The sequence below is a fragment of the Balaenoptera acutorostrata genome, chromosome 15, assembly GCF_949987535.1.
Source record: "Balaenoptera acutorostrata chromosome 15, mBalAcu1.1, whole genome shotgun sequence".
Taxonomy (NCBI): Eukaryota; Metazoa; Chordata; class Mammalia; order Artiodactyla; family Balaenopteridae; genus Balaenoptera; species Balaenoptera acutorostrata.
Window position 1 is genome coordinate 89,283,325 of NC_080078.1, and position 22,988 is coordinate 89,306,312.

At 62.0% G+C, this 22,988-nt stretch overlaps 1 protein-coding gene across 5 annotated transcripts; it reads left to right on the plus strand.

Annotated features, from left to right (window-relative positions):
- The first annotated feature begins 10,657 nt into the window (after positions 1-10,657).
- On the plus strand, positions 10,658-22,581 carry ARFGAP1 (ADP ribosylation factor GTPase activating protein 1). Of its 5 annotated transcripts, none has more exons than XM_057529646.1 (14): positions 10,658-10,825; positions 13,590-13,653; positions 13,860-13,969; positions 14,154-14,325; positions 14,767-14,867; positions 15,639-15,725; positions 16,211-16,307; positions 17,111-17,167; positions 18,286-18,318; positions 19,028-19,057; positions 19,756-19,812; positions 20,310-20,369; positions 20,923-20,993; positions 21,979-22,581. In XM_057529646.1, the coding sequence occupies exons 2-14, from the start codon at positions 13,594-13,596 to the stop codon at positions 22,325-22,327; spliced, it is 1,284 nt and encodes a 427-aa protein (XP_057385629.1). In that variant the 5' UTR covers positions 10,658-10,825; positions 13,590-13,593; the 3' UTR covers positions 22,328-22,581. The 5 variants fall into 5 exon arrangements, with proteins under 5 accessions (XP_057385629.1, XP_057385631.1, XP_057385628.1 ...); XM_057529645.1 differs by having other exon boundaries at positions 10,660-10,825; positions 20,917-20,993; XM_057529648.1 differs by lacking the exon at positions 20,310-20,369 and having other exon boundaries at positions 10,659-10,825.
- The last annotated feature ends 407 nt before the right edge of the window (positions 22,582-22,988 follow it).

The following is a 22,988-nucleotide window of genomic DNA, read 5'->3' on the forward strand; positions in this document are numbered from 1 at the left end:
CAGCCCCGGGTCCCCCAGCCCAGCCCCGCCCCTCCGAGTAACAGCTGCGCAGCGTCTCTCTCCCTCTCCAGCCCTACTCGCAGCCGCTGGGGGCTTGGGCCAGCTGGGGAGGGGGCGCGGGACCCCTTCTTAAAGGGGCGATGGCGCGGCTTGTCAGGCAGTGTGGAGCTGGAGGGGCCGCGCGGTGGCCCCAGGACAGACCCGGAGCTGCTGCAGACCTGCCCCATAGAGTCCAGGATAACCCCCAGGATAGCCTACCCCCGACCCCGCACCCCGCACCTCCTGCGCTTGCCCCGGGCTCTCGTGTGACCCACCCACCCAACCTCCTTCCTAATGGGGCCCCAGGCGCACTCCATCCCTGAGGCATCCTGGACTAGGTCAGGAGCGCAGAGTTCCCCCTGCTAGGGGTGAGGACTCCGGAGTAGGAGGAGGGGCGGGCGAGCCTACCAGGAGCTCACCTGCCCAGGCACTGCGGAGGGGAGGGGCGGGGGGCGGGGCGGGGGGCGGGTCCTGCAGGCCAGGCCAGGGTCAGGCCTGAGGGGGAGGGTCCCTGGGAGACCCTGGGTCGTAGGCAGCCTTGGGGCACGGGACCTGTGCTTGGTGGAGGGAGGACTAGATGAAGACCTCCATGCGCAGAGGTGTGGAGGTGGGACTGAGCAAGATGTAGGGCAGATGGTGGGAGCGAGGCAGGTAAGGTGGGGGCCAGAGCTGTGGGCACAGGCTGGGTTGCGCTTTACCCCACTGGTCATAGGGAGTCGCTGGGTTCTATATCAGAGTGAGCCATGGTCAAGTGAATCTCGTGCTGGGATGCAGGCTGTGGCCCTGGTCAGACCCCGGGGGGAGCAGGACCCAAACAGAGTGGCCAGTGAGGGGCAGCCCAGCACGTGGCACTTCAGCCTTGGGCCGCGGGTCTTGGCTCCAGCAGTCCAGAACCAGAGGGTCCCAGCCCCGTGGTGACGGTGGTGACAGAGCGCCTCGTGACTAAGCAGCACCTCCAGGCAAGGGCACTTGCAGAGAGGCTGCTGGACATTGGGTCCTTGGAGCTCTGGCCGCCCCATTATCACCAGCCCCCTTCCCAGAGGAGGGACCTGAGACCAATTTCCCATGGCAACCTCAATTCCTGACTCCACTCATGTGAGTTCACAAACTACCCGGAGTTTTCCCCTATGTGATTTTGGTTCCCCGCATGCATTTGCCCACCTGTGCCAGGATGCATGGGCAATGGCTGTCACCACGCTGTCTGCAGACAGAAGCCAGACAAGCACCTGAAAAGAGAAAAGCCATTCAGAACCACGAGAGACCACTTCACACCCACCAGGATGGCTGGAATCCACAGACAGACACAGCAGGTGCTGGCCAGGACTCAGAGAAACCAGAACTTGCACACACTGCTGGTAGGGGTGTAAAACGGTGCAGCCGCCATGGAAAACAGTCTGGCAGGTCCTCAGAGGTTAAATATGAAGTTACCATGGGACCCAGCAATTCTACTCCTAGATATTTACCCAAAAGAAACCAAAATGTCCACACAAGTGTTTCAGTGGCATTGTTTATAAGGGCCCAGAGTGGAAACAACCCAAGCATCCCTGAATGGCTGGATACATTTTAACATGTGGTCCAGCCATACAATGGAGTGTATCCAGCTATAACAAGGTATCTAGTTACTGATACCTGCTGTGCCAGGAACAAACATTGAAAACATTATGCCGGGTGAAATAAGTCGTTGCAGGCCAGCCTCTCCTCCTCTTCAAAGCTGACTCCAGGTGCGGGTGGAACTGGCCTAGCCTCCCCTGCTGGCACCTCCTGGAGGCCTCCTGGGCATCACCTGTTCCAGAAGGACGGGTCCTGGCGGAGGGGTCGGGGGTCAACCAGAGCCGCTCGGACACTGACCTGACGTGTGGGGCTCTGCACAGGGTCAATGGCGTCCGTACACCTGGGGCATGCACGCTGTGTGGCCAGGAGGGACCCCCGGGTGCAGAGCCACCCGTTTTACAGATGACAAGGCTATGACTCTCCCTAGGTCCCCTCTGGACTGTGAGATTTTACGTAACACTGCACTTCATATTCCTTCTGGCTGAGGGTTACGGTTCTTGGAAGCTGAATGTTGCCAATTCTGCATTTTACATAGACCCCCAGATGGAACTCAGTGATCAGAGGCCCCCTTGCCTGAGCCAGATCGGGGCAGCAGGAGACTGCAATGCCATGTGAGTCATGAGCAGAGAACAGAGGTGGGCTATCTCCAGGCCCCCAGCAGGCCGTCCCAGGAGCTGGGGGACAGACGGCAGCCTGACACCTGGGCAACGCTGCCGGGTCACCAAGGTGAGGCCGGGAACGTCCACACTGCCCACAGCTGAGCACAGACAGCGAATCTGGAGGAAAGCCTGCCCCTGGGGTCTGCGGGCCGAGGTGGCACGGTCGGGGGAGGTGCCCCTGGTTTCCAGAGGGTGAAAGCTGGACGCTCCGAGTGTGGGACTGAGTCTTCCTGGGGGAAGAGCAGTCTCGCCCAGAGAAGGCCTCCAGGCAATTTGCTGTGGCAGCTGTAAGTTTACTACAAACTGGGTGGGGGGTGGGGAGCTTAAAACAGCAGAAATTTATTCTCTCCCGGTTCTGGAGGCCAGAAGTCCAAACTCAAGGTGTCGGCAGGGTCACGTTCCCTCTGGAGGCTCCAGGGCGGGACCCATCCTTGAGCCCAGCTCTCGTGGCCCAGGAGGCTCCGGGGCGGGACCCATCCTTGAGCCCAGCTCTCGTGGCCCAGGAGGCTCCGGGGCGGGACCCATCCTTGAGCCCAGCTCTCGTGGCCCAGGAGGCTCTGGGGCGGGGCCCATCCTTGAGCCCAGCTCTCGTGGCCCAGGCGTCCCTGGGCTGGTGGCACATGACTCACGTCTCTGCCTCCATCTTCACACGGCCTTTTCCTCTGTCTGTCCCGCCTCTTCTGTCTCTTGTAAGGACACATTGCGGCCTCACCCAGGTAATCCAGGAGAATCTCATGCGAGATCCTTAACTCAATCCCTGCCAAGACCCTTTTCCCAAATAAGGTCCTGTTCACAGGTTCCAGGCAGTAGGGACGTATCCTCCGGAGGCCACCGTTCAGCACTACACTTGGAGAAGCCAGATTGAGGTTTTGGGGGGCCCCCTGCACCCCTCTGCCACCCCCATCCACCCTGCAGAGCTCAGCCCTCCCTGTGGCAGAAACAACAGCCGGCCGCGGGGCCTGTGAGGGGTCAACTCACAGCGGGGCTAGAGGAATTTCAGCTCTGTCAAAACCTCTCGCCGTCTCTGTTCACCCAGAGCGACAGAAACTGCCATGTGCTGAGATGTTTTCAGAAGAGTCTGGGAGAAATTTCTAACTATCACCAAACACTCCCAGAAAGATAGTGGCTGAGCCCCAGAACTGCATGGGGTGGGGGGCCTGACCCCTTAATCCGGACCAGATAAAAGGCAGCCCAACGGGAGGCACTGTTGATCCTGTCCTTCCTTTGAAAGAGCAACAGAGCTGGGCGACCTGCAGAAGCAAAGGACGGAGAGCGGCCTCAGGCTCCCCGGGGTGCCTGACACAGGCGCAAACTCCCGCGGCCCAGGTGGAGGCCCCGCGTGCAGACACCCCACTGGGTCTCCCAGACGGGCCACAGACCCTGTGAGGGTGCCCGCCGTCAGGCTGGGGTACAGACGAGGCATTAAATCCCGGAGCCCTCCTGCGGGCCTTTGAGAGCTGGAAGCGCTGGGCGGGAGGAGACGGCTCGCTGCCGTGACCCAAACACGGCCCAGGTGTCGTCTCTGGCCCGTCCACCGGCGCGTCGGCCCGGGCCTCCTGAGACCCGGTCCAGGAGAGCCCAGAGGACGCGTCCGCAGCTCTCACTGGGACCTCGTCATCACTCTCAGCGGTTCAGGGATTAAAGAGGAAAGCGGGGTAGCGGTGGAGTTGCTTAAACATTTGGCTCATTAAGCAAACTGGAAACAAAGGAGAAGGGAAGCTGGTCTGCAGGACTGCGTGTGTCCTCTGCTGAGGTCAGCGGCTGCCCCCCTGCCTGGCTCTGGGTTCTCGCTCTCCCTCTGTCTGTCTCTCTCTCGATGGAGGGCTGGCATGGGGTACGATCCCCGAGTGGCAAAGGACCGCCCACATCAAGCCACATTTACCGAGTCCCCAGGAAGGACTCCTGGGCTTTGGGAGCAAAGGGAACGGCAGGTGACAGACTCTTCCAGCCCTGCTGACACCCCCTCTGCCACTCCCGAAGGCTGTGCTTCTGTCTTCGCGCAGGTGGGGGTGGGGTGTGAAGTGACCAGGAGCCCAGGGCCCCTCCCGGGGCCCAGAGGCCGCACCTCCTTTCACCTCCCTCGACGTCACGGGGACCGTGGGGGAGGAGCGATGATGATCCCGCTTCACAGCTTCACAGAGGCTGAGACTCCGCCAGGTCCAGAGACCTGGTCGCCCGCAGCTCAAGGCGAGACTGGGTCCAGGTCTGGGTGAGTCCAGAGCCGGGGCGCGGGGGCAGGGGCTTTGGGAGGAGCAGCAGAGGGAGCTGGGGGCAGGATCGCAGCACGGTGGCTCCCCTTGCCCTGTGATTTCACAGCCGGCAGGTGCCTGGGAGGTAAGAGCGCGGGATGAGGGATGCTGTGGGCCCCCCGGGGCCACAGGCTCTCAGGCCTCCTGGCTGGCCGACCATGAGCGCTCAGCCCAAAACGTGACTGGCTGGGTTTGTGGTCCTTCAAGGCCTGATTTCCAACCGCCCGGCCCCCCCTCCCCCCTCCGCCCCACCCTCACTCCCCCACCCCCGTCGTGTTGGCCTTGGGGTCAGTGTGTCAGTGGCTGTTCCCAGTTGCCTCCCACCCCCTGGCCGGCCCTTCTCAGCCTCCCCGTGGCACCAGGTCCTGTGTCCACCGAAACCCCTCTTCCCTCCTGCCTCCAGGCCGAGTTCCTGCCTCTCCGGAGAGACGATCCACCTGTCCACCTACATGCATTCCCTCCCTCCTTCTAGCAGCAGCTCCCCCGAAGAGAAGAGGAGACAGGCAGAGCCCCACCCAGGCATCCCCAGTGTTCGTACCATGCTGGCTGGGCTCATGCTGGGCCCCGTGGACACAGAGGGGAGCCACAAAATGCCCACCTCAACCTCGGCCACAAGGAGAGCTCACCTGACCCTCAGACTTCTGTTTGGGGTCCTTGCAGTCCTGGGAACCTGCCTCCCCTCTGGGGCTCCAGGGCTGGAGCTCGGGGCTTAGATGCCACAGATCAGCACATTCCATCCCCTTGGCCTGTTATTGGTTTAGAAGTGGACACATGACCGAAGCTAGTGAATCTTGGGCTTTTAGCTGGGATGTGAACAGGGAGCTTACAGCCTTAGGAGCTGCATTTTGGGACCTTCGGATGAAAATGGAACAGCAGAGCAAAGATACAGAGAGAAACCTGGCTCTCAGTGATATTGTTGAGCTGCTGGATCAAGCCTCACCTGAAAGCCAACTTACCACTGGACTTTTCACCACATGAGCCAATAACATCCCTTTGTTGTTTAAGCCATGTGGGGTTGGGTTTTCTGTCTCTAACAACTAGAATCTGGATAGGCATGGGAGGGGCTAAGGCAGGGGGTGTGTGGGTCTTTCTGTCATAGCCCCGGGATCTGAGCCCTCAGGCCTGCAGTCTGAGAAGCTGGCCCTGTCTCAATACATTCCTGGCCGTGACTTGTTAGCCTGTGTGACCGAGTGTCATTCGGCACAGCTGCAAGTTCCTGGGTGTTTTAGGAGGAACGACAGCTCCGGTTCAGGAGCAGTTGTGCTCCGTAGTGATGCACGGCCTCGTGAATTAGCAGGACCACATTCTGACATTCCTTCCATTTCCTTCATCCTGGGGCCCAGTTCTTCCTGGGCGTCATTTAGAGGCAGCAACAGGGGTCAGATGGGGCTGAGGCTGACCAGGCCTTTCTCCGTGTGGGGCCAAGTCCCCTCACCTGGCAAGCCAGAGGCCAGGAGTGTGACAGCCTCAGCCTGAGCCAGCCCCACGCCCTTCTATCAGCTGCAGGACGGAGCCGCTTCAGGGAGGCCCTGGCCATGGAAGGTGATCACTGGAGGACAGAAACGGGCAGGGCGCAGACACGGGGGGATGTCCACCGGCCAACGTGCGTGCGCTCAGCTCCAGCACCGTTAAGGCAATGAAAACCATGGCAGCAGTGAAAACACGTGTGTTCATGGCGTGGCAGAGACGAGCTGCCAGTAACACTCAGCCGCGAGGGGTCGTAAGAAACGGGCACACTCGCATCAGGGCGTTTAGTACAAAGTCTCTGGGAACGATCTGGTCGAATCCACCAGAGCTTACCCAGCACGTCCACTTTGAGAGTCTACACCATGTGAGCATTTCTGAGTGCATCCTACAGGCCCACACCTGAGGGGCGTGCACCTTGTGGGAGGGGACCCGGGGGACATCGCGGCACCCTCTGTGCGCCAGAGCCCGGCATCAGGACCAACGCTGACCAGCAGGGGCCCCTCCATCTCTTTGATTTCCTGCATCAGGAAAGGCACACGCTATTGGGGAACGAAAAACAGAAGGTCAGTGATAGGAACTAAGGATTTCGTGTCCCTTTATTTCTGTGGGCTTCTAAGGACCCGTCGTGAGGGCTGGCACCCAGGAGGGACTCAATTCCTCCCTCGGATCTGGCTCAAAAGTCTGCCTCAGCAGCACCTGAGCCCACACCGGGCCCAGCAGCACTGCTCCCCTCAGAAGGTCAGCCCTTCCCTTCATCACAGATGCTCCAGTGCCACCCGGGTCCATCTGGTCCTCTTCCCACCAGCACCCAGCAAACAGTCGGCTCCATCCACATCTCTGGGACAGAGCGAATGATCCTGACCTCGAGCCCTCCTGCTGGGAAACTGGGGCTGTTTCCAGGCACCTGAGGCCCTGTCAGCCTCAAGGTGGGTCTAACTGCTCCCTGGAGCCCCGTGGGGGCTGGGTGGCATAGGCATATCCCCTTAAACACTGGGAGAAACACCCCTGCCCCCGCGCTGAGCCCAATATGGGAGAGATTTCAAGAGGAGTTAAGAGTCCAGAGGGAGACCGACGGCTCTGGCGACATCCATGGCCAGCGTCCACCTCTCCAGGCGGCCCTGGAGCGCTGGCCAGTCAATGGGATTAGATAGTCATTTCAAGATGCCCCCAAGGTCCTGCCATGCCCCAGGCTCCTGGAGGCCCACAGAATGGCTGATCTTTAAATATAGGCAGCGAGACTTCCTGAGAGCCACCCTCCCAGGCAGGGAAGGAGCCTTGTCCTCACGGGGCCCCACATGGCCCCTCCTCAGCCCACACTGGTTTCAGGAACACAGACCTGTGGGCCATGCCCGGGGTGCGGGGCGGAGCAGTGCTCCTGAGGGCGAGGTGGACACAGCCCTGGCTTCATTTCTCCCCGTGCGCAGGAGCTCCGGACGAGCGCTGCTGGGGTGCCTCTGGGGTCTGAGTAGCCTGGGCCCGCGTCTGTGTGCTGCTGCCACTGGCCGGGGCCAGGGCGGTCTCTCCGACTCCAAGCTGCAGCCTCTGCCGCTGTGCAAAGCGGGTATGGCAGACACTGCTTCTCTGGGAAGCCCTGTGGGCGGCACCTCTTCTGGGGCACACCCCAAAGCCACACCTGTTGTCTCTGTGTGCGTGGGGGACTCAGTACAATGACCTTGAGCCTAACGAGCCTTAAGGCACAGACCACACATGCAATACCATGCACAAACGTACACACGCACGCACCACTCACATGCACACTGCACACACGTGCAAACCCAAACATGCTCACAGATGTGTACACTTACACACATGTACACACATGGCCCTCACCAGTCCTGCGTAGCTTCAGCTGTTTCTTTAGGCTCTGCCACCCCTGATGGCAGCTGGCTGGACCCCCGGGACCCAGCTGTGAGACCCTGACAGGGTCACGGTTGACCAGTGCTCACGGCCCAACCCAATTTCTCCGTCACTTGCACATGTTTGGAATGAAACTGACCTCTGAGACTGGTGCTGGGTCATATCAGAGGACACAACTGCGCCCCCAGTGGACGCTCGCCCCACATGCCCTCCTTCTACTCTGAGGAAGATGTTACACAGGCTGGGTACCAACCTCAGCTCCACCACTTACTGCCTTTTCGACCTGGGGCAAATTGCTTACTTGTTCTGTGCCTCTGTTTCTTCACCTGAACAACAGGTTCACATCGGAAAGAGCTGCACTGCTGTGCAGTTTACACAAGATCTTCCTTATCAAGCCCAGGGCCTGACTTCTGGCAAGCGGGCAGGAAGTGTGGGCCCCTGGGCTGGAAGGGGAATTGGGGTCCTCCTTTCACAGATGGGGAAATTGAGTCCAGGAGGCAGCAGTGATGTGTCCCGGGTCCCACAGTGACTTCACAGGTGAACTTGTGTGGCCCAGGCCAGCCCCAGCCTTGCGTAGCCATTTACTCTGAGGTTTTCATATTGCTGCCCTCGTATTCCCTTCAGTTTTATTCATATCATATCGAGAGCTTCAGCAGCCCTGGAGAGGAAACCACAAAGATGATCACGTTACTCTAACTGGAATTTAATGTACTGCCAGCAGTTCTAGAAAAAAAACAAATTATCTAAATACTTCAGATGGGGTAATAAAATATTTCCAGCTTGCAGCTGCATGTTCTGCTCCGTTCATCACGTCAATGCCCAGATTGATCCTCTGTTACTTGGTCACTGAGCCAGCCCTGAGATGGCAGAGAGAGGCAGGGGCACCACGGATGCTGTGAGGAGGCAGGCTTGCCCTGTCCTTGCAACGGCCACCTCCCTGCTGTTGGCTCTGGGGACGAGCGTAGCCCCAGGCCTCCAGAGCCAGGGGTGGAGTAGGGGTTGGCCTTTTAGCTTTATGATCAGAAAACTGAAAGTTCAGCCTCTGCTCGTTGTTTGCACTAGCCAGCGCCAAATGTTGGCTTCCGCTGTGCCCTTTCAGGGACCGCCTTCCCTTTTCCTCTCCTCCCTTTCAACATCCTTCATAGCCCGCTTCCTCCAGGGAGCCCACGTAAGGAATCCAGCACGTGGCTCTTGCTCTCTGAACTTGTGGAACCCACACAGTCCCAGCCCCAGGGTCTCGTGCCGAAATCTACACTGTCTCACATTGTCCCTGTGTAGACCCTATGGGTGCCCCGTGCACATCACCTCAGTCCTCTTGTTTCTGTGACGCCAGTGGCTTCTCACTGCAAGCCCTGCTGGCTCCTTCCTGACGGCTTCCCCTGGCTGCATGAGGTGCTCGTGCTAAGCTGGGCGCAGGGTGGGCTGGAAGGGCCAGGAAGCTAAGATAATCCTCCAGGGCAGCTTTCAACCAGCAATGGAGGGAAATGCAAATGAGATAACCCAGCGTACCCGCCAGACACTGGCGCTCTCACACTGCTGGTGGGGTGTGAGATGGTACAGCCATTTTGGAAGACTGCTTCACAATTTCTTATGAAGTTCAACATACACCTCCCCGATCACCCAGCAACTTAACTTCTAGGTAATTATGCAAAAGAAATGTTAAAATATACCCATGTGAATTTCAGGGCAGCTTTATTCACAATACCCAAGACTCAGAAATGACTCCACTGTCCAACATGTGAATGGATAAACAAAGAGTTATATTCATTTAACGGAATAGTATTCAGCAATAAAAAGGAATGAAGTGCTGACATGCTACGACACGGATGAACCTTGAAAACATTATGCTAAGTGAAAGAAGCCATTCAAAAGAGTACTTATTGCATGATTCTATTTATATGATGTTCTAGAACAGGCAAACTAAGAAATGGGGATAAAATTGATCATGGTGGAGGTTACATTGGAGTATGCATTTCTCAAAACTCATTGAACGTAAATTACTGAATGTAAATTATACCTCAGTAAAAATGTTCATACTTGATCACTCCAAAAGTTACATAGATCAATGAAGAATATGTGGAATACACATAAGAGCACAGAGTAAAAACAAAACCAAAAATCACTTGCAGTTGCACTCCCCAGAGATCATCACTCTGGACAGTTTTCTTTCTACAGTCATATTTCCCATATTTGGGATTCTACTATTCACACTGCTTTGCAGCCTGCTTGCAACGTCTCCAGCTGCCCTCCGTGCCCACCCCCTACCCTTCTCCACCTCAGACTGCACCGGTGGGCCCGGCCAGTGGGAGGCAAAATCGGGAGACCAGAGGGTGAGAGGCCAGAGAGGCCGGTATTTATTCCTGTGGCTTCTTCTACTAGGTCACCTTGGGCTGGCCATGCCCTCAACAAAAGATGACAGCTCCTCTGGGGCAGCGGCCCTGAGGACACTGCCCTTCCCGAGTCCGGGAACCCCTCCTTCCCCCTTTTCCTTGGAGTCTGCTGACGTCACAGCTCTGCTGCTCCAGGCCTGGGTTCCCGCAGAATTCCTGCGGTGCCCTAAACCAGCGCATCCCCTCCTAACCAGCCCCCTTGTGAGTAAACGCCCATGAATCGTTCTCATTTGAGCAGGCCATCAGTTTCCCGTCTGATCCTGACGGCGCACCGCTGGTGAGCACGGCTGTCGGTCCCCAGGCTACTGCGGTCCCCGCTGGACTAGCAGCTCTGACACAGCAGCCCGGAGGAGGACGCGTCCCCATAGCGACGGGGTGACGCAGCGCTTCCGGCCAAGCAGGCGGGGAGGAAGGCCCGCCCCCGCCGGCCCGTCCCCGGCTTCCCGTGAGGCCTTGCGAGGCGCGACGTAGCCGGAAGCGGGTGGCGGTGGGGTGGGTGGCCGGCGCTCGTCCTCGGTGAGGTTCGCGGCGCGGCCGACCCCGGCCAGGACCCCGGCCCTGACCCCGGCCTGACCCGGCCCGACCCGGCGCGCAGGATCGAGCCCTCTGCCCGGTGAGCGCGCGGCAGAGGCCCCAAGGCCCCGAGGCCCCGGCTCCCCTCGGGCTGGTCCACGACCCCTCCCGGCGGCCGCCTCCGCCCAGACCCCCACCCGCCCCGAGGCCGCTGTCCGCAGGACCTGGAAGCGCCCACCCCGCCCTCCCCCGGCCACCCCGGGGCTGGTCCACGGGCCCCCGGCCGTCCCCCCTCCTCTGGCCGCCCCCGCCTGGACCCACAGCCCCCCGCAGCTCGCCCCCGGCCCCCAGCCTTCTTTCCTCTGAGGCTGTCACGGGCCGCTGCCCACCAACACCCCCTCCGTGGGGCGAGCCGGCCCTGCCCCGTCCCTTCCTTCGGAACCAGGAGCTGGTTTGGACACAGGGTCCCGTCAGGCCGGGTCTGAGTTCTGAAGGGGCTTCCACTCCTAAGAGGGAAGGGTCCTCCCCCTCGGTGTTGGAGAGGCCGGTCTAATCGGAAATGGCAGCCTCACCCTTGGCGGCCGTGGGTGATCGTCTTGGGGGAGGGAGAGGAAACCAAGAAGGGACTTTGGAATTCTCTGTCAGCGGCCGTGCGTTTAGGTAGAAGAACTGTGCTGCTCGTCTGCCCTGTTAAACAGCTTCATCGCTGACCACCCATGTGAGAGTTAATTGTGTCATTTAGTGCAGGCCTAAGGGCTCCGCCATCCTCTGTATCTGTGCCAGGTGGGGCTGTGATAATGGCCCAGGGGATAATTAGCGTTTAAGTTGGCTTTGGCATCCCTTCCTGGGACCACACCCTGCAGAAGTTCAGAAGTAATGGTGTTTTAAGGTGAGAAACGGTTGTTCTTCGGCATAGGTGCTTCGGGGGCCTCAGGTGGTTTCTGAGAAAGCTGAGCAGGATTTCTGCCCGTCGCCTGTGTAACAGCCCCAAGCGGTGTCCCTAAGTCATCCCTTTTCACCTCAGGCATTGAGGAAGTCCCAACTTAAGGAACAGCGTTCTGCCGTCTGTCAAGTGGCTTCTTCCATAAACTGAGAAGTGTTATTTGGTTCACCGTTTACTGAGGCCACGTTCACTTGCAGAGAGCTATGTTTGGTTTCAAGCATTAATGCAGGAGTTCTTGGATTATTTTTCAAGACAAACTATAGTTTTGAAAGTTAGGAAGTATTTGTTTTTTATGTATTAAAGTTAGCATTTCACAGAAGTAAAGGATTCTCACGTCCAAAAAAAGTTCCTTTTAAATCCAAGCCAAGTCATTTACTTTCCACGTATTTTCCTTGCAGTATTTCTGCAGACGCTCTCTCTGCCTTCTTTTACGCGGTTAGAAATTCAGGGCAGGCTCACCCCAGTTCTGACTTTTGTTTGCCTGGGTTCTGTTGGCCAGAACGGGAGCCTCTGGGCAGGCACAGTTCTCTGGAAAGAGCTCCCAGGGGCCACCCATTTCTGCCTTCGCTCTGTGGGTGACTGGAGCTCAGCGTGAGGACAGGATCCCACCTGGATGGGTCGGGCCGGGTGCTGGGTGCTGGGCAGGATTGTGGGTTCAGGTGTTTGCCTTCGAGACCGTCATGCACAGCACAGAGAAATACAGAGCAGAAAGGCGCCTCTGGCGAGCCATTGGCTTTGTTTCCCTCGATTACAGAAAGCAGACATTTGTCTCCTAACCTCAGCTGGCTCAGAAGTGGGCGTTGTGGGCGTTAGGCATCCCGGGGCTCAGGATTCAGGAGGCCTGGGTGTGGGGAGAGGCAGGGTCCCCTTGGGGAGTAACCGAAGGTGACTGCCGCTCCTGGGATTTTCACGCTGAAGCATCGGCAGGGAAGCTGGTCGGAGCAGTCCCTCACAGACAGTGGGGTGCAGCGTCGGAGGCTGGAGACACCACCCGCAGCCCAGGTGGCCCTTAAGCGGCCCATGTGTCCTGAGAGGACACATGCTGCCGGGGGAGCTGGAGGGACAGCCTGCAGGTCCTGGTCACAAGGGAAGGGCCAGCCTGAGACTCAGGCTGGGCATCCATGGGGTTACTTTACTGCCGACACCACGCTGGGCTCCCTCCCCATCCCCCGCCTGAAACTTACCGGGCCACCCGTTGAACTTGAACTTTGCCGAAGCTAGGAGATCTATCAAGAGGTAAATGGGTTTTCTCTTCAGCCCAGGCTGTGTGGCTGCTGTTCCCCAGCAGTGTCCCCCTGAGGCGCGGTGGCAGGTCTGCTGGCCCATAGGCCCCTGTCCTTGCCCTGCTGTGGCCATGCTGTCTGTCACCTCCATCCTTCAGATGGTCCCAGGGGGGCCAGCCTCTTCCCGTGTCACTCGGGGCCACTGCTTCCGCCCCAGGCCAGGAGCCTCCCTGCGCCGGTAGGAAGGTAGAGGGGCTGCGGGGGCCGAGAATGTGGGGCTCCCTGTCTTCGGATACTGTCAGCCCAAGTCTGGTGTAGTCGCCCTGAAAAGGGGAAATGAGATTTAACAGCCAGTCTGAGCACGTTTTGTGAAGACCACCCCTTGCTGTGAACTTCACCAGAAGACCGATGCTTTTATAAATCGTGTGGTCTTGATGGTACGTGATGAGCGGCCTCCAGTAACTGCGCGTTGCCCCTAATAATCCCGCTGCGGTTGGCCCGGGAGCGTCCAGACTGATCTCGGTTTTTCTTAGCACGGGGAGAGCAGGTTCCTGCAGTAAGTAGCCCTGTTGCCCTGCAGCTTCCAAGCAGCTTCACGGAATTTCTTGAAGCCATACTTTGTAGTGTGTTTGCACCAAAGGTTGACCTTGTGAAGTGACCTATTTGGAAGTTGAAAAGTTTGTTTTTCTCTTTCACAGCGCCATGGCCAGCCCGAGAACCAGGAAAGTTCTTAAGGAAGTTCGGGTGCAAGATGAAAACAATGTAAGTGTGCGCTTTTCCTTGACCCTTCGCTTAGGTTTCGGGGTCCTCTCAGAGCTGCTCGCGGCCTCAGAGTCCTCCCTCCCTGTCACCGTTGGCCTACCAGCCAGCCTCCCTCTGCCCCCTCTCGGGGCTCCCCACCGGGTCTTCGGGGTCCCCGGGCCCTGCCCCGCCCCGCCCCGGGTGAGTCACCTGGGCGCTTTTCGCAGGTGTGTTTTGAGTGCGGCGCCTTCAACCCTCAGTGGGTGAGCGTGACCTACGGCATCTGGATCTGCCTGGAGTGCTCAGGGAAGCACCGCGGGCTCGGGGTGCATCTCAGGTCAGTGCCCTTTGCTCCTGGCCTGCCACCTGGCGGGTGACGGGAAGGTGCGGGCCACCTCACAGGCCAGCTCCTACCCCCTCCGGTGCTCTGGCACAGGAGGTGCACGTGTCTAGTTCGAGACTGTTTGGGGTGGGCTCTTGGATGCTGGTACTGGTGGCGAGGTCGGCCCTCTGGTGTGTAGCTTTGTCCGTTCCGTCACTATGGACAAGTGGAAGGACGCAGAGCTGGAGAAGATGAAGGCCGGCGGGAACGCTAAGTTCCGGGAGTTCCTGGAGTGTCAAGAGGATTACGACCCCTGCTGGTCCCTGCAGGAGAAGTACAGCAGCAAGGCCGCCGCCCTCTTCAGGGACAAGGTGAGGACAGGCCGCCCGGCCGTGTGCAGGCTGCTTTGTGGGTTCAGGCGTTCAGTAAGCGCTGAACATCGGCTGCTGTAGTGGTTCCAGGAGCTGAGATCTCCTGTGGGTTCTGACACGACGCGGAGGCCAAGTGCAGTCCACACACAGACAGGACGCGTGGCCCCAGCTCGCCCCACCCAAGGGGAAGCAGGTGGCCTGTGGTTAGGAGGGCTGAGGGATGGGCCCTCCTCGCAGCCTCTGGGGAGCGCTGCATCCATTCGGGGGGTTCAGAGGGGGCCCGGGCGCCACACCGACCAAGAGCTTGCTCACTCTGCCCATCGTGAGAGCCAGTCTCGGCGTCGGCACCCGCAGAGCCCCGGCCCGTGGCAGCTGAGCCCGCGGGGCGGTGTGTGGGGCAGGCGGCAGCCCCGCTGCCTGACACCCTGGCTCCGTGTGCAGGTGGCCGCTCTGGCCGAAGGCAGAGGATGGTCTCCGGAGTCATCGCCCGCCCAGAGCTGGACCCCACCGCGGCCCAGGACGCTGCCGTCCTCTGCCCACCGGTAGCTACTCGTCTGTCCTGCGGGCCGGGCTCTGGGCCGGGTTTGCCCGGCTCTGACCTTAACTGAGGCTCAGGGTCCCTGTGCTGTTGTGGTAACAGCTCCGGTTGTGAGCCGTTTCTGAAAGTCAGTGGGAAAAACAGCTTTTTAAGTTACAATTCAAACTTTTAGTAGAAATTCAACCAGTAAAGGTACGTCTGAAGTAGAAGCACCATTCCCCGTTCCTCAGATCTGTGCCCCCAGCACACGGCATCTCTGTAGGACCCAGTGCTGTGTACGTCTCCTGTCCTGCCTGAGGGCTGCCCACGTCCCCGGGGTGACCCATCCCCCTGGCGGGCATCCTGTGTCCTCTTGTGGGTTGGAGGCTGGTGTTCCGGGGTGACCGGTCTCAGAGAGAGCTCCCTGTTGACACCAGGGGTGCCCAGCGGCCCTCCCCTCCTCCTCCCCCTTGTGTGGCGAGATTCCGGTCGGAAGGGCTCCAGAGCCCTGCCGAGCGCTTGCTTTGGCCGCGACCCCTGTGGCCTCCCTGCAGGCGTGGGCAGGCGTGGAGCTGCTGTGGCCCCCCGTCCCCACCAGGCTGCAGCGCCCCCCCCCCCCCCGGCCTCTTGCCGGCTTCAGCCGCTGAGCCTAAGCCTGGGCCACCCTCTGCTCCAAGCTTTGGAGGAGCCGGGTGTGAGCAGGTGGGCGTGACGGCACCTCCCAGAGACCCCCGTGGTCCTGTGGGCGTGTGCCCACCCCCTGTCGGCCTCTCTGACTTCTGACCCTCCATTGCAGAGCCTCTGGCCAGCTGCGGAACTCCACCACCTCCGCGGACAAAGCTTTTGAAGACTGGCTGAACGATGACCTTGGCTCCTATCAAGGGTAAGGCCCCCGGAGGGCTCGGGGAAGCTGGGGGAGGCCCAGGCAGACCTGGCCCCCGGGGGTTTGGCCCCTGCGAGGGTCGGGGGAGGCTGCTGTCCGCGTCTGCAGGGGGTGCAGAGTCGGCAGGCCTGCGGTGCTGTCTGGCAGCCCAGGTTCGGGTGGGGGGCTCGAGTGGAGAGAAAACCACTTAGAGAAAGTCACTGCTAAGAATGCTTGGGAGCAGAAAGGACGTGTTTCCTTCCTGGAACCTGCCTGACCTGTGGTCGAGCCTGTCCCACTCCCTGCAGTGACCGGCTGTCGCTTTGGGTCTCGCCAGGTCCTCTGGCAGGTGCAGCAGGAGGGCCTCATCCCACGAACAGAGGAGAGCCTGACCCCACACTGGGGTGTGGGAGCCGCACGTCCTCCGGGGTGCCCGTCCCAGGTCTGGGCACCTCCGCACCCCCAGCTGTCGGGAGCAGCAGGGCTGTTGCTTGTGTCCCCGCCAGGGCCCAGGAGAACCGCTACGTGGGGTTTGGGAACACGGTACCGCCTCCGAAGAGGGAAGACGACTTCCTCAACAGCGCCATGTCGTCCCTGTACTCGGTGAGGACGCCCGTCCTGCCCGTCCCCTGCCCCCCAGGGGCCTCCCAGAGCCTGGAGCCTGGCCATCCTGGGATCGTGCGCTGGCCCGCCTCACAGAGGCCCCCCTCCCTTTCCTTCACTGACGTCCTTTTCTTAAAGCGCCGCTTATGGTGTTTAATCCCACACGTGTTTTGTCGTTTGTTTACTTTGGCTACAAAACGCGTCCCTCAGATTGAGCAAGGCTCGTTTCCTCTGAGCGGAGCCCGCCTGGCCGCCCGCTCCTGGCGGAGCCTGCCAAGCACGTGGGTTCTGGGCCGGGGCTGCCCCGGGGAAGAAGGGCTGTCGGCCTGGCCCGCCGTGCGGGAGCCGGCTCTCCGGAAGCGCCTCCCAGGCTGTAGTGTTTGTGTCTCCGTGTCACCCCGCCCCCACGGGGAAGAGGCCACACGCACTTGTCTTCTCAGTTCCTCGCGAGGGTCCCTCCGCGTCTCCCTCAGGAGGAACAGGCTGAGTTGGGATTTAAATGAAGAATTTCTATTTCCAAATTGCTTTCATCTATCTTGGAGGCTTAGGGGAAACAACCTGGGACTTAGAGGAAGGAGGACAGCTTTCAGTGGCCCCAGCGCCCCGTGGTTTGTCTGGAGGGGCGGCGGGGCGCTTCGGGGGAAGGCGTGTCTCTAGGGAGCCGGGCCGGGAGCTGCTTCCGGGGCCCCGGCTGCGTCCTTCCCGCAGAACGTGGGTGCGAGGCGGCCGGCGCGAGTCCGAGGAGCCCCCCCTGGTGGCCACGCGTGGAGCCACCGTGTGGCTTCTGTGTCACTTCCTTTCAGGGCTGGAGCAGTTTCGCCACTGGAGCAAGCAGGTTTGCCTCAGCAGCTAAGGAGGGTGTAAGTAGCCTGTCCCGTCACGCGGCCGCGCAGGCCAGGTGGCTCTGGGAGACGGGGGGTCCTGACGGGGCTCAGGCCACGCGTCCATCTGCCCTGAGGGGCTTTCGGCGAGCGGCCTCTCGCCCTGGCGAATCCTCCAGGCCCCACGGACGTTCTTTGCTGTGACAGCTGGTGGTGTACCGGCCAGAGCGGAGCTGCCTGCAGGGGCTGGGCTGGCTCCAGAAGGGGGGTGCCGGCAGGGGGTCCGGGTGTCCCAGGTTTCCCTGCCTCCCCCTCCCCCTGGCCCCAGCAAAGCCTCGGGTTTCTGCTGCTGGGTCTCCAGGGTATAGACCGCCCGAGTTTCCTCTTGCCCTCGCCTGCTCCTGGGCTCGAGACGAGGCAGGATTTGGGGGTTCTGTCAGGACAGGCGGATGGATTGTGGACATGTGCTCGGCTCCTGGCAGCGACCGGGTGGGAGCCAGGCAGGAAGGGACAGGACAGAGGTGTGTGCGAGGATTCGGGCCTGGCGGGGAGACCGTGCCGTGGTGGTGACAGGAAAGCCCAGAGCAGGGACGAGAGGCTGCCTGGCAGGCTGACCCAGAGCACACAGGCCCGGAGAGGCCAGGACAGGAGTTTCTGAGGACCAGAGCCCGGGGAGGAGCCTGGCGTTGGGGCACCAGCGCTTTGCCACGTGGCCTCTGCTGATTCTCTCCGGGGCTTTGCGGGGCTGCGGTGGGGATCCAGGCCTTTCCCTCTTATTATGAGAGCGGCTGGGGTGCTGGGCAGAGGTGAGAGGTGTGACCAGACTGCGCGCGGCAGGGAGGGGGAGCGCTCGCTGGAGAGGGACCTGCCCCACCTGTGGGCCCGTGGGTGGCCTGTACGCCCTGCATTCCAGAGCGGGGAGGTCGGTGTCAGCTCTGCTCCCTCATCCTGGGTGCCCCTCCCCTGACGGCCTCCCTCCAGGGGAAGCGGGTGTGGTGGGCAGCTTTGCGGGGCCCCTAGAGCTGCTGTGGGGTGAGCACCAGTGCCTCGCGGCCGTCAGGAGACCAGCACGGGTGTCTCGGCCCCAAGGACGTGCAGCCCTGGTGGCCAGCGTCAGGCGGCTGACCAGAAAGCCCTCTTTCTGTGTTTCCTTTCAGGCGACAAAGTTTGGATCCCAGGCAAGTCAAAAGGTAACAAAGGAAGCCTCTGCATTCGTGCTCTCAAGGTTTCTAGGCTGGTCGCTGGCTTCGTGCCCCGCGCTCAGGGGAAGGGCGCTTCCGCGGGCAACTCGGGCGCTGACAGGCCCGTGCATGCATTTGCCTCCCAGGCTCACGTGTCCATGTGCCCCTTTGGGCGCCTGCGGGTTAGCAGGTGGAGGAGGCTTAGATCCTGCCCCGTCCCTGGTAGCCGGGCAGCCATAGGCCCCTGTGCCCTCCGCCTCGTGGGGAAGGAGGCTCTGTGCCATGTCTGGGCCACCGCACACGGGAGGCCCAGCGCCCCCCAGGGGACCGGGGTCTGCATCCTGTGGCAACAGCATGCCTCTGTCCCTGGTTAGCGCCCTCCCTTCTTGCGGGCAGCATCTCGGGCCCTGGTGTTCGTCTTTTTCTCACACCTTGGCTGGCAGCCCCGGCGGTCCCGGCGTGGTTCCGGGCCGTCCAAGGAGCCTCTGGGGCCACGCGGGCCCCCTCACGCCCCGAGGGCTGATCTCTCTGAGCCCCCATCTCAACTCCCTAACTGCTTGCTCCTACCGTGCTGGAAAGATCCCAGGCGGGAGGTGCCGGGTCTAGCGAGCGTGCGGCGCCCACGGGACCCTGTCCTGGTTGTTGCCGAACACCGCTCCCACCGCCTCGCTCTCTCTCCCACCCCCGCCCCCCGTCTCCCCATGCTGTCTGGGTAAAGTTCTGGGGTTCCAAGCAGCAGCCAGAGCTGGTAAGGCCGCATCCGTGCTCGTGCATGCCGCCCCCCCTTGTGTGTCCGGCGCGCGCCCTGCTCCGGGTGGTCCGCGCTGTGGCCCGCATGTCGGCTCCCTGCCCTCACGCTCGGAGCTGCTCCCCAGCCCGACGGGCTCCCGCGTGGCCCGTCCACGGCGCTCGGGCGTCCACGCCACAGGCAGGAGGCGCGGGATCCAGAACCCGAGGCTGCTGCTGCAGGGGTGCTGGGGAGTCCTGTGCCAGGGGCGAGGGCCCCGCTCCGCGGTTGCCTCCCCTCTGTCCTGCCCGCCCCCCGCCTGAGCTGCTGGCCTGGGCTCGCTCCCCGGCTCCATCCCCTTCTGTCCGGACTCCCGCGGGGCCCCTGGAGGGCAGGTGGGGCTTGGGATCCACCCGTGTGTGTCGGGGGGCTGCCAGGGGCTGTTCTCCTGGGATGGATCCTGTGGGCTCCGATGGGGCGAGCCTGGTGGTGGCCACCGGATGGGGTGGACTTCCAAGAGCCTGATGCTGTCCCGCGTCCCTCCGCCGGGCGCGTAGGCCGGGGCAGCGGGCTCCCGCCTCCGCGACAGCGTGGCGCATCGGGTGCTGGTGGGCTGCTCGCCGTCTGCGGCCCTCCCTCCGCGGGCAGAGCTCGCAGTCCTGGGGTGAACGTGCTGCTGCGTACGTGGCATTTTCTCATCGCGTCTTTCCTTCCAACAGGCGTCAGAGTTGGGCCACGGTCTGAACGAGGGTGTCCTCAAACCTGCCCAGGAGAAGGTAACGCGGGGACTCCGGTACTCGGCTGCGTGCGGCTCCCGTGGGCCTCGTTCGGGGGGCAGGTGGTGCTGGGAGGCTCTGTTCGGGCTTCAGGCTCCCGTGCTCACGCCCCGTGGCCTCACGCGTGCGCTGCGCCTGTGGCTCTCGTCCCGCAGCCCAGCAAGGCCTGGCCTTGTACTCTGCTCCCGCGGGGCTGGGTGTGCGCCCGGCCCCTCGCCCCGGAGGAGGCCAGGGCGGCGAGAGAAGCTCCCGGGGGTGGGGGGCGTGCGGGTTGCGGCCAGTGCCAGCCTGTGCTTGGGAGACCGCCGGGGGAGGGTCCGAGCGAGACCGGCCCGGGCTGCAGTGTGGTCGGCTTGCTCCTCCCCTTCGCTTCTGGGGAGGGGGCGACGCGGCGCGGAGGCAGGTCCCCTGACAGCTGTCGGTGGGCGTTGTCCTTTGTCCGTAACGGGCAGCGGGGCACCTGCCTCGGCTATGACGATGCTGTTTCGATCCACCAGGTGAAGGAGGGAAAGATTTTTGATGATGTGTCCAGTGGGTTCTCTGAGTTGGCGGCCAAGGTAGGGAAGCCCCCGCCTGGCAGGCGGGCTCGGCTGAAAGCGTCTCCATATTCCAAGGAGCCCAGAACCGCGAGCAGGAAGGGCCGGGCGCTTCATGCCCCGTACGGCTTCTTGGCCCGAGGGGCCTGTAGGACATGAGGAGGGTCAGGTAGACGCTCCGGTGCCGACAGCCTGAGGAATATGGAAACAGCTTGACAGGTGCCTGTCACAGCCGCTAACCTGTTGCTTCTTTTCTTTCTGCCCTTGTCTTGCTGCTGCCGACCTCCCCTGGTGAGTGCGCTGGGGGCGGCCGCCTTCTCTGCCTTAGCGCCGCTGGGGGCGGGGCGGAGGGGTGGGTTGGTGCTTGTCCTGCTTCCCACCCAGGAGCTTCTCCTGGGGCCACAGCCTCTGCGTCCACACAGCGGGCATCCCGCCGTCCCCGGCAGAGCCTGCCCGGGGTGAGCCGGCCCGAGCCCCGTGGTGTCACCGTGTTCCTAAGCTTCACCCAGGTCTCTCAACTCTGCACTTGGCGTCAGAGCCCAGGCTGAGCACTTACATCTCCTTCCAGGTCCAGGGAGTTGGTAGCAGGGGATGGAGGGACGTCACCACCTTTTTTTCTGGGAGAGCGGAGGACCCGTTGGACAGGTATACCGGCCCCCCTTCCCGAAGTGGGCCCCCTTCCGTGGCATTCTCCCCTGGGGTCTCTGGGAGGCAGGTGTGTCTTCCCCAGGGGCTCAGGGGTCACAGTGCAGAAACCCCTGGAGCCCTGGGGGTGCAGAGAGGCACGTCGGCCCCCTGACCTCTTGACCTGAAGCCCTGCCTTCGACCTCGTGGGAGCTGCCACCATCAAGGGCTGGGGAGGGAGAGAGTCTCAGCCTCGCCTCTGTGGGACAGGCTGAGGGAGAGGGGGTGCGGCTGGGCTCTGACCCACCTCCCAGGACTCCGGAGCACTCAGGGCTCCCGCCCGGGCCTTTCTGCTGTGAGCCCAGACTGATCAGCCTTCTTCTCTGACCCCAGGTGGGACCCTGGGGATCTGGTGGGGGGATGGATGGTCTCAGGCCGGGCCTGGAGCAGCGGCTACTGCGGCCGTGGCGCGTGCTGTCCGTCTGCCCGAGGCTGGGCGCGTTTCCCGCGCTCACGGGCGGGATGCCTCAGCGCTTCCCCCACGGCGTGCTGTCCGCTGTGCTCAGTGGTGCGACTGCGGTTTGGGTGAGGGACTCCACGGTGCAGAGAAGGGTCTGGGGTTTTTTTCCCCTTAATCGTTGCAGGAAACCAGCGCTTTACATTTTCCTTCAAAACATCCTGCATTTGGGTGGGACTGGCAGAGAGTGGGCTCTGGTGGCAGGAGACCTGAGTCCCTCCCGCAGGTTCCACGGCCTCAGCTCCATGGCGGAGCCGCCCTGAGACTGGGTTTCTCTGCCCTAGAGCGAGAACAGTGGCTCTGGGACCCTGAGTGGCACTGGCTGAGCGCCCTGGTTGGGGATGGGGCTCTGGCTGGGGGCTTGGACTCGGCCTTGATCCCCGTTCTCTGGGGAGGAACCTGGGGAAGACCCGGTGGCTCAGGGCCACGACGGCGACCTTCTGGACCTTCTGGTTCTGGGAGCCGCTCAGAGACCGCTCTCTGTCCCAGAGCCCCGGAGGGCCGGAGCTGTCAGAACAGCGGCGGGGACAGCTCCCACGGCACCACCGACCGGAACTTCTGGGAGACCTTCGGGAGCACCGACCCTGCTAGGGCCCACAGGTCCCCGAGCGGCAACAGCTGGACGTGTGCGGACCCCTCAGCCGACAAGAGGGGCTCGGACGGCTGGGACGCGTGGGGCCCGGGCCCCGCGTCTGCGTCCAGCAACAGGGACAGCGACGACATGGGTGGTGGGGAGGCCTGGGGGCGCGGGGCGGAGGGCAGGACCAGGGCCAGGGCCGTCAAGGAGGCGGCACCGCCGGCCGCCGTGGACGACGGCTGGGACAACCAGGACTGGTAGGGCGCGGCGGCCACGCCGCCTCCTCGCCCCTTCCTTTCCACCCAAGAAGCACCGGCTGCACGGGAAGACAGCCTCGGCCAGGACCCCAGGGGCGTGTGCCTCCCTGTCCCCGCTCTCCGGGGCCCCGGGCCGGGCGCTGTCGCAGGAAGGGCTCCCTGCTGCTGCGGGGGCCGGCCACACTCAGCCCCTTCCCCCAGTGCGCTCGGTAATAAACGCCCTCCCCAGCGGCGCACGCGGCTGCTCAGTGACCGTGACTGAGGTCTGTCTCCTTGAAGCAACTTTCACTTTCCAGTCGCTCTCGTTCTTTCTTCCTTTGGAAGAGATTGCCTGGCGTTTGAGAGCCGCCCCCTGCCCCCTGCCCCCTGCCCCCTGCCCCCTGCCCTCCGCTCTCCGCTCCCCAGTCTGTCTCTGCACCGGTGCTGGCCTGCGTCCGCCCGACCCGAGCACCGCCTGCCTGGCCTTGCCGTCACCCTAGAGCCCGTCATCAGCTCGGGGGGTCGTGCAGTGATGCCCTGCCACCCTGGCCTTCCTCGCGGCCCCTCCTCCAGCCTCCTTGCACTGTGGTTTGGATCTCACTGTCGCCCGAGCTCACTTGACTTTGACGGCTGTGTGCCGGCCACCCCGTTCTTATGGTCCGGCGCTGACAACCACGTGACATGAC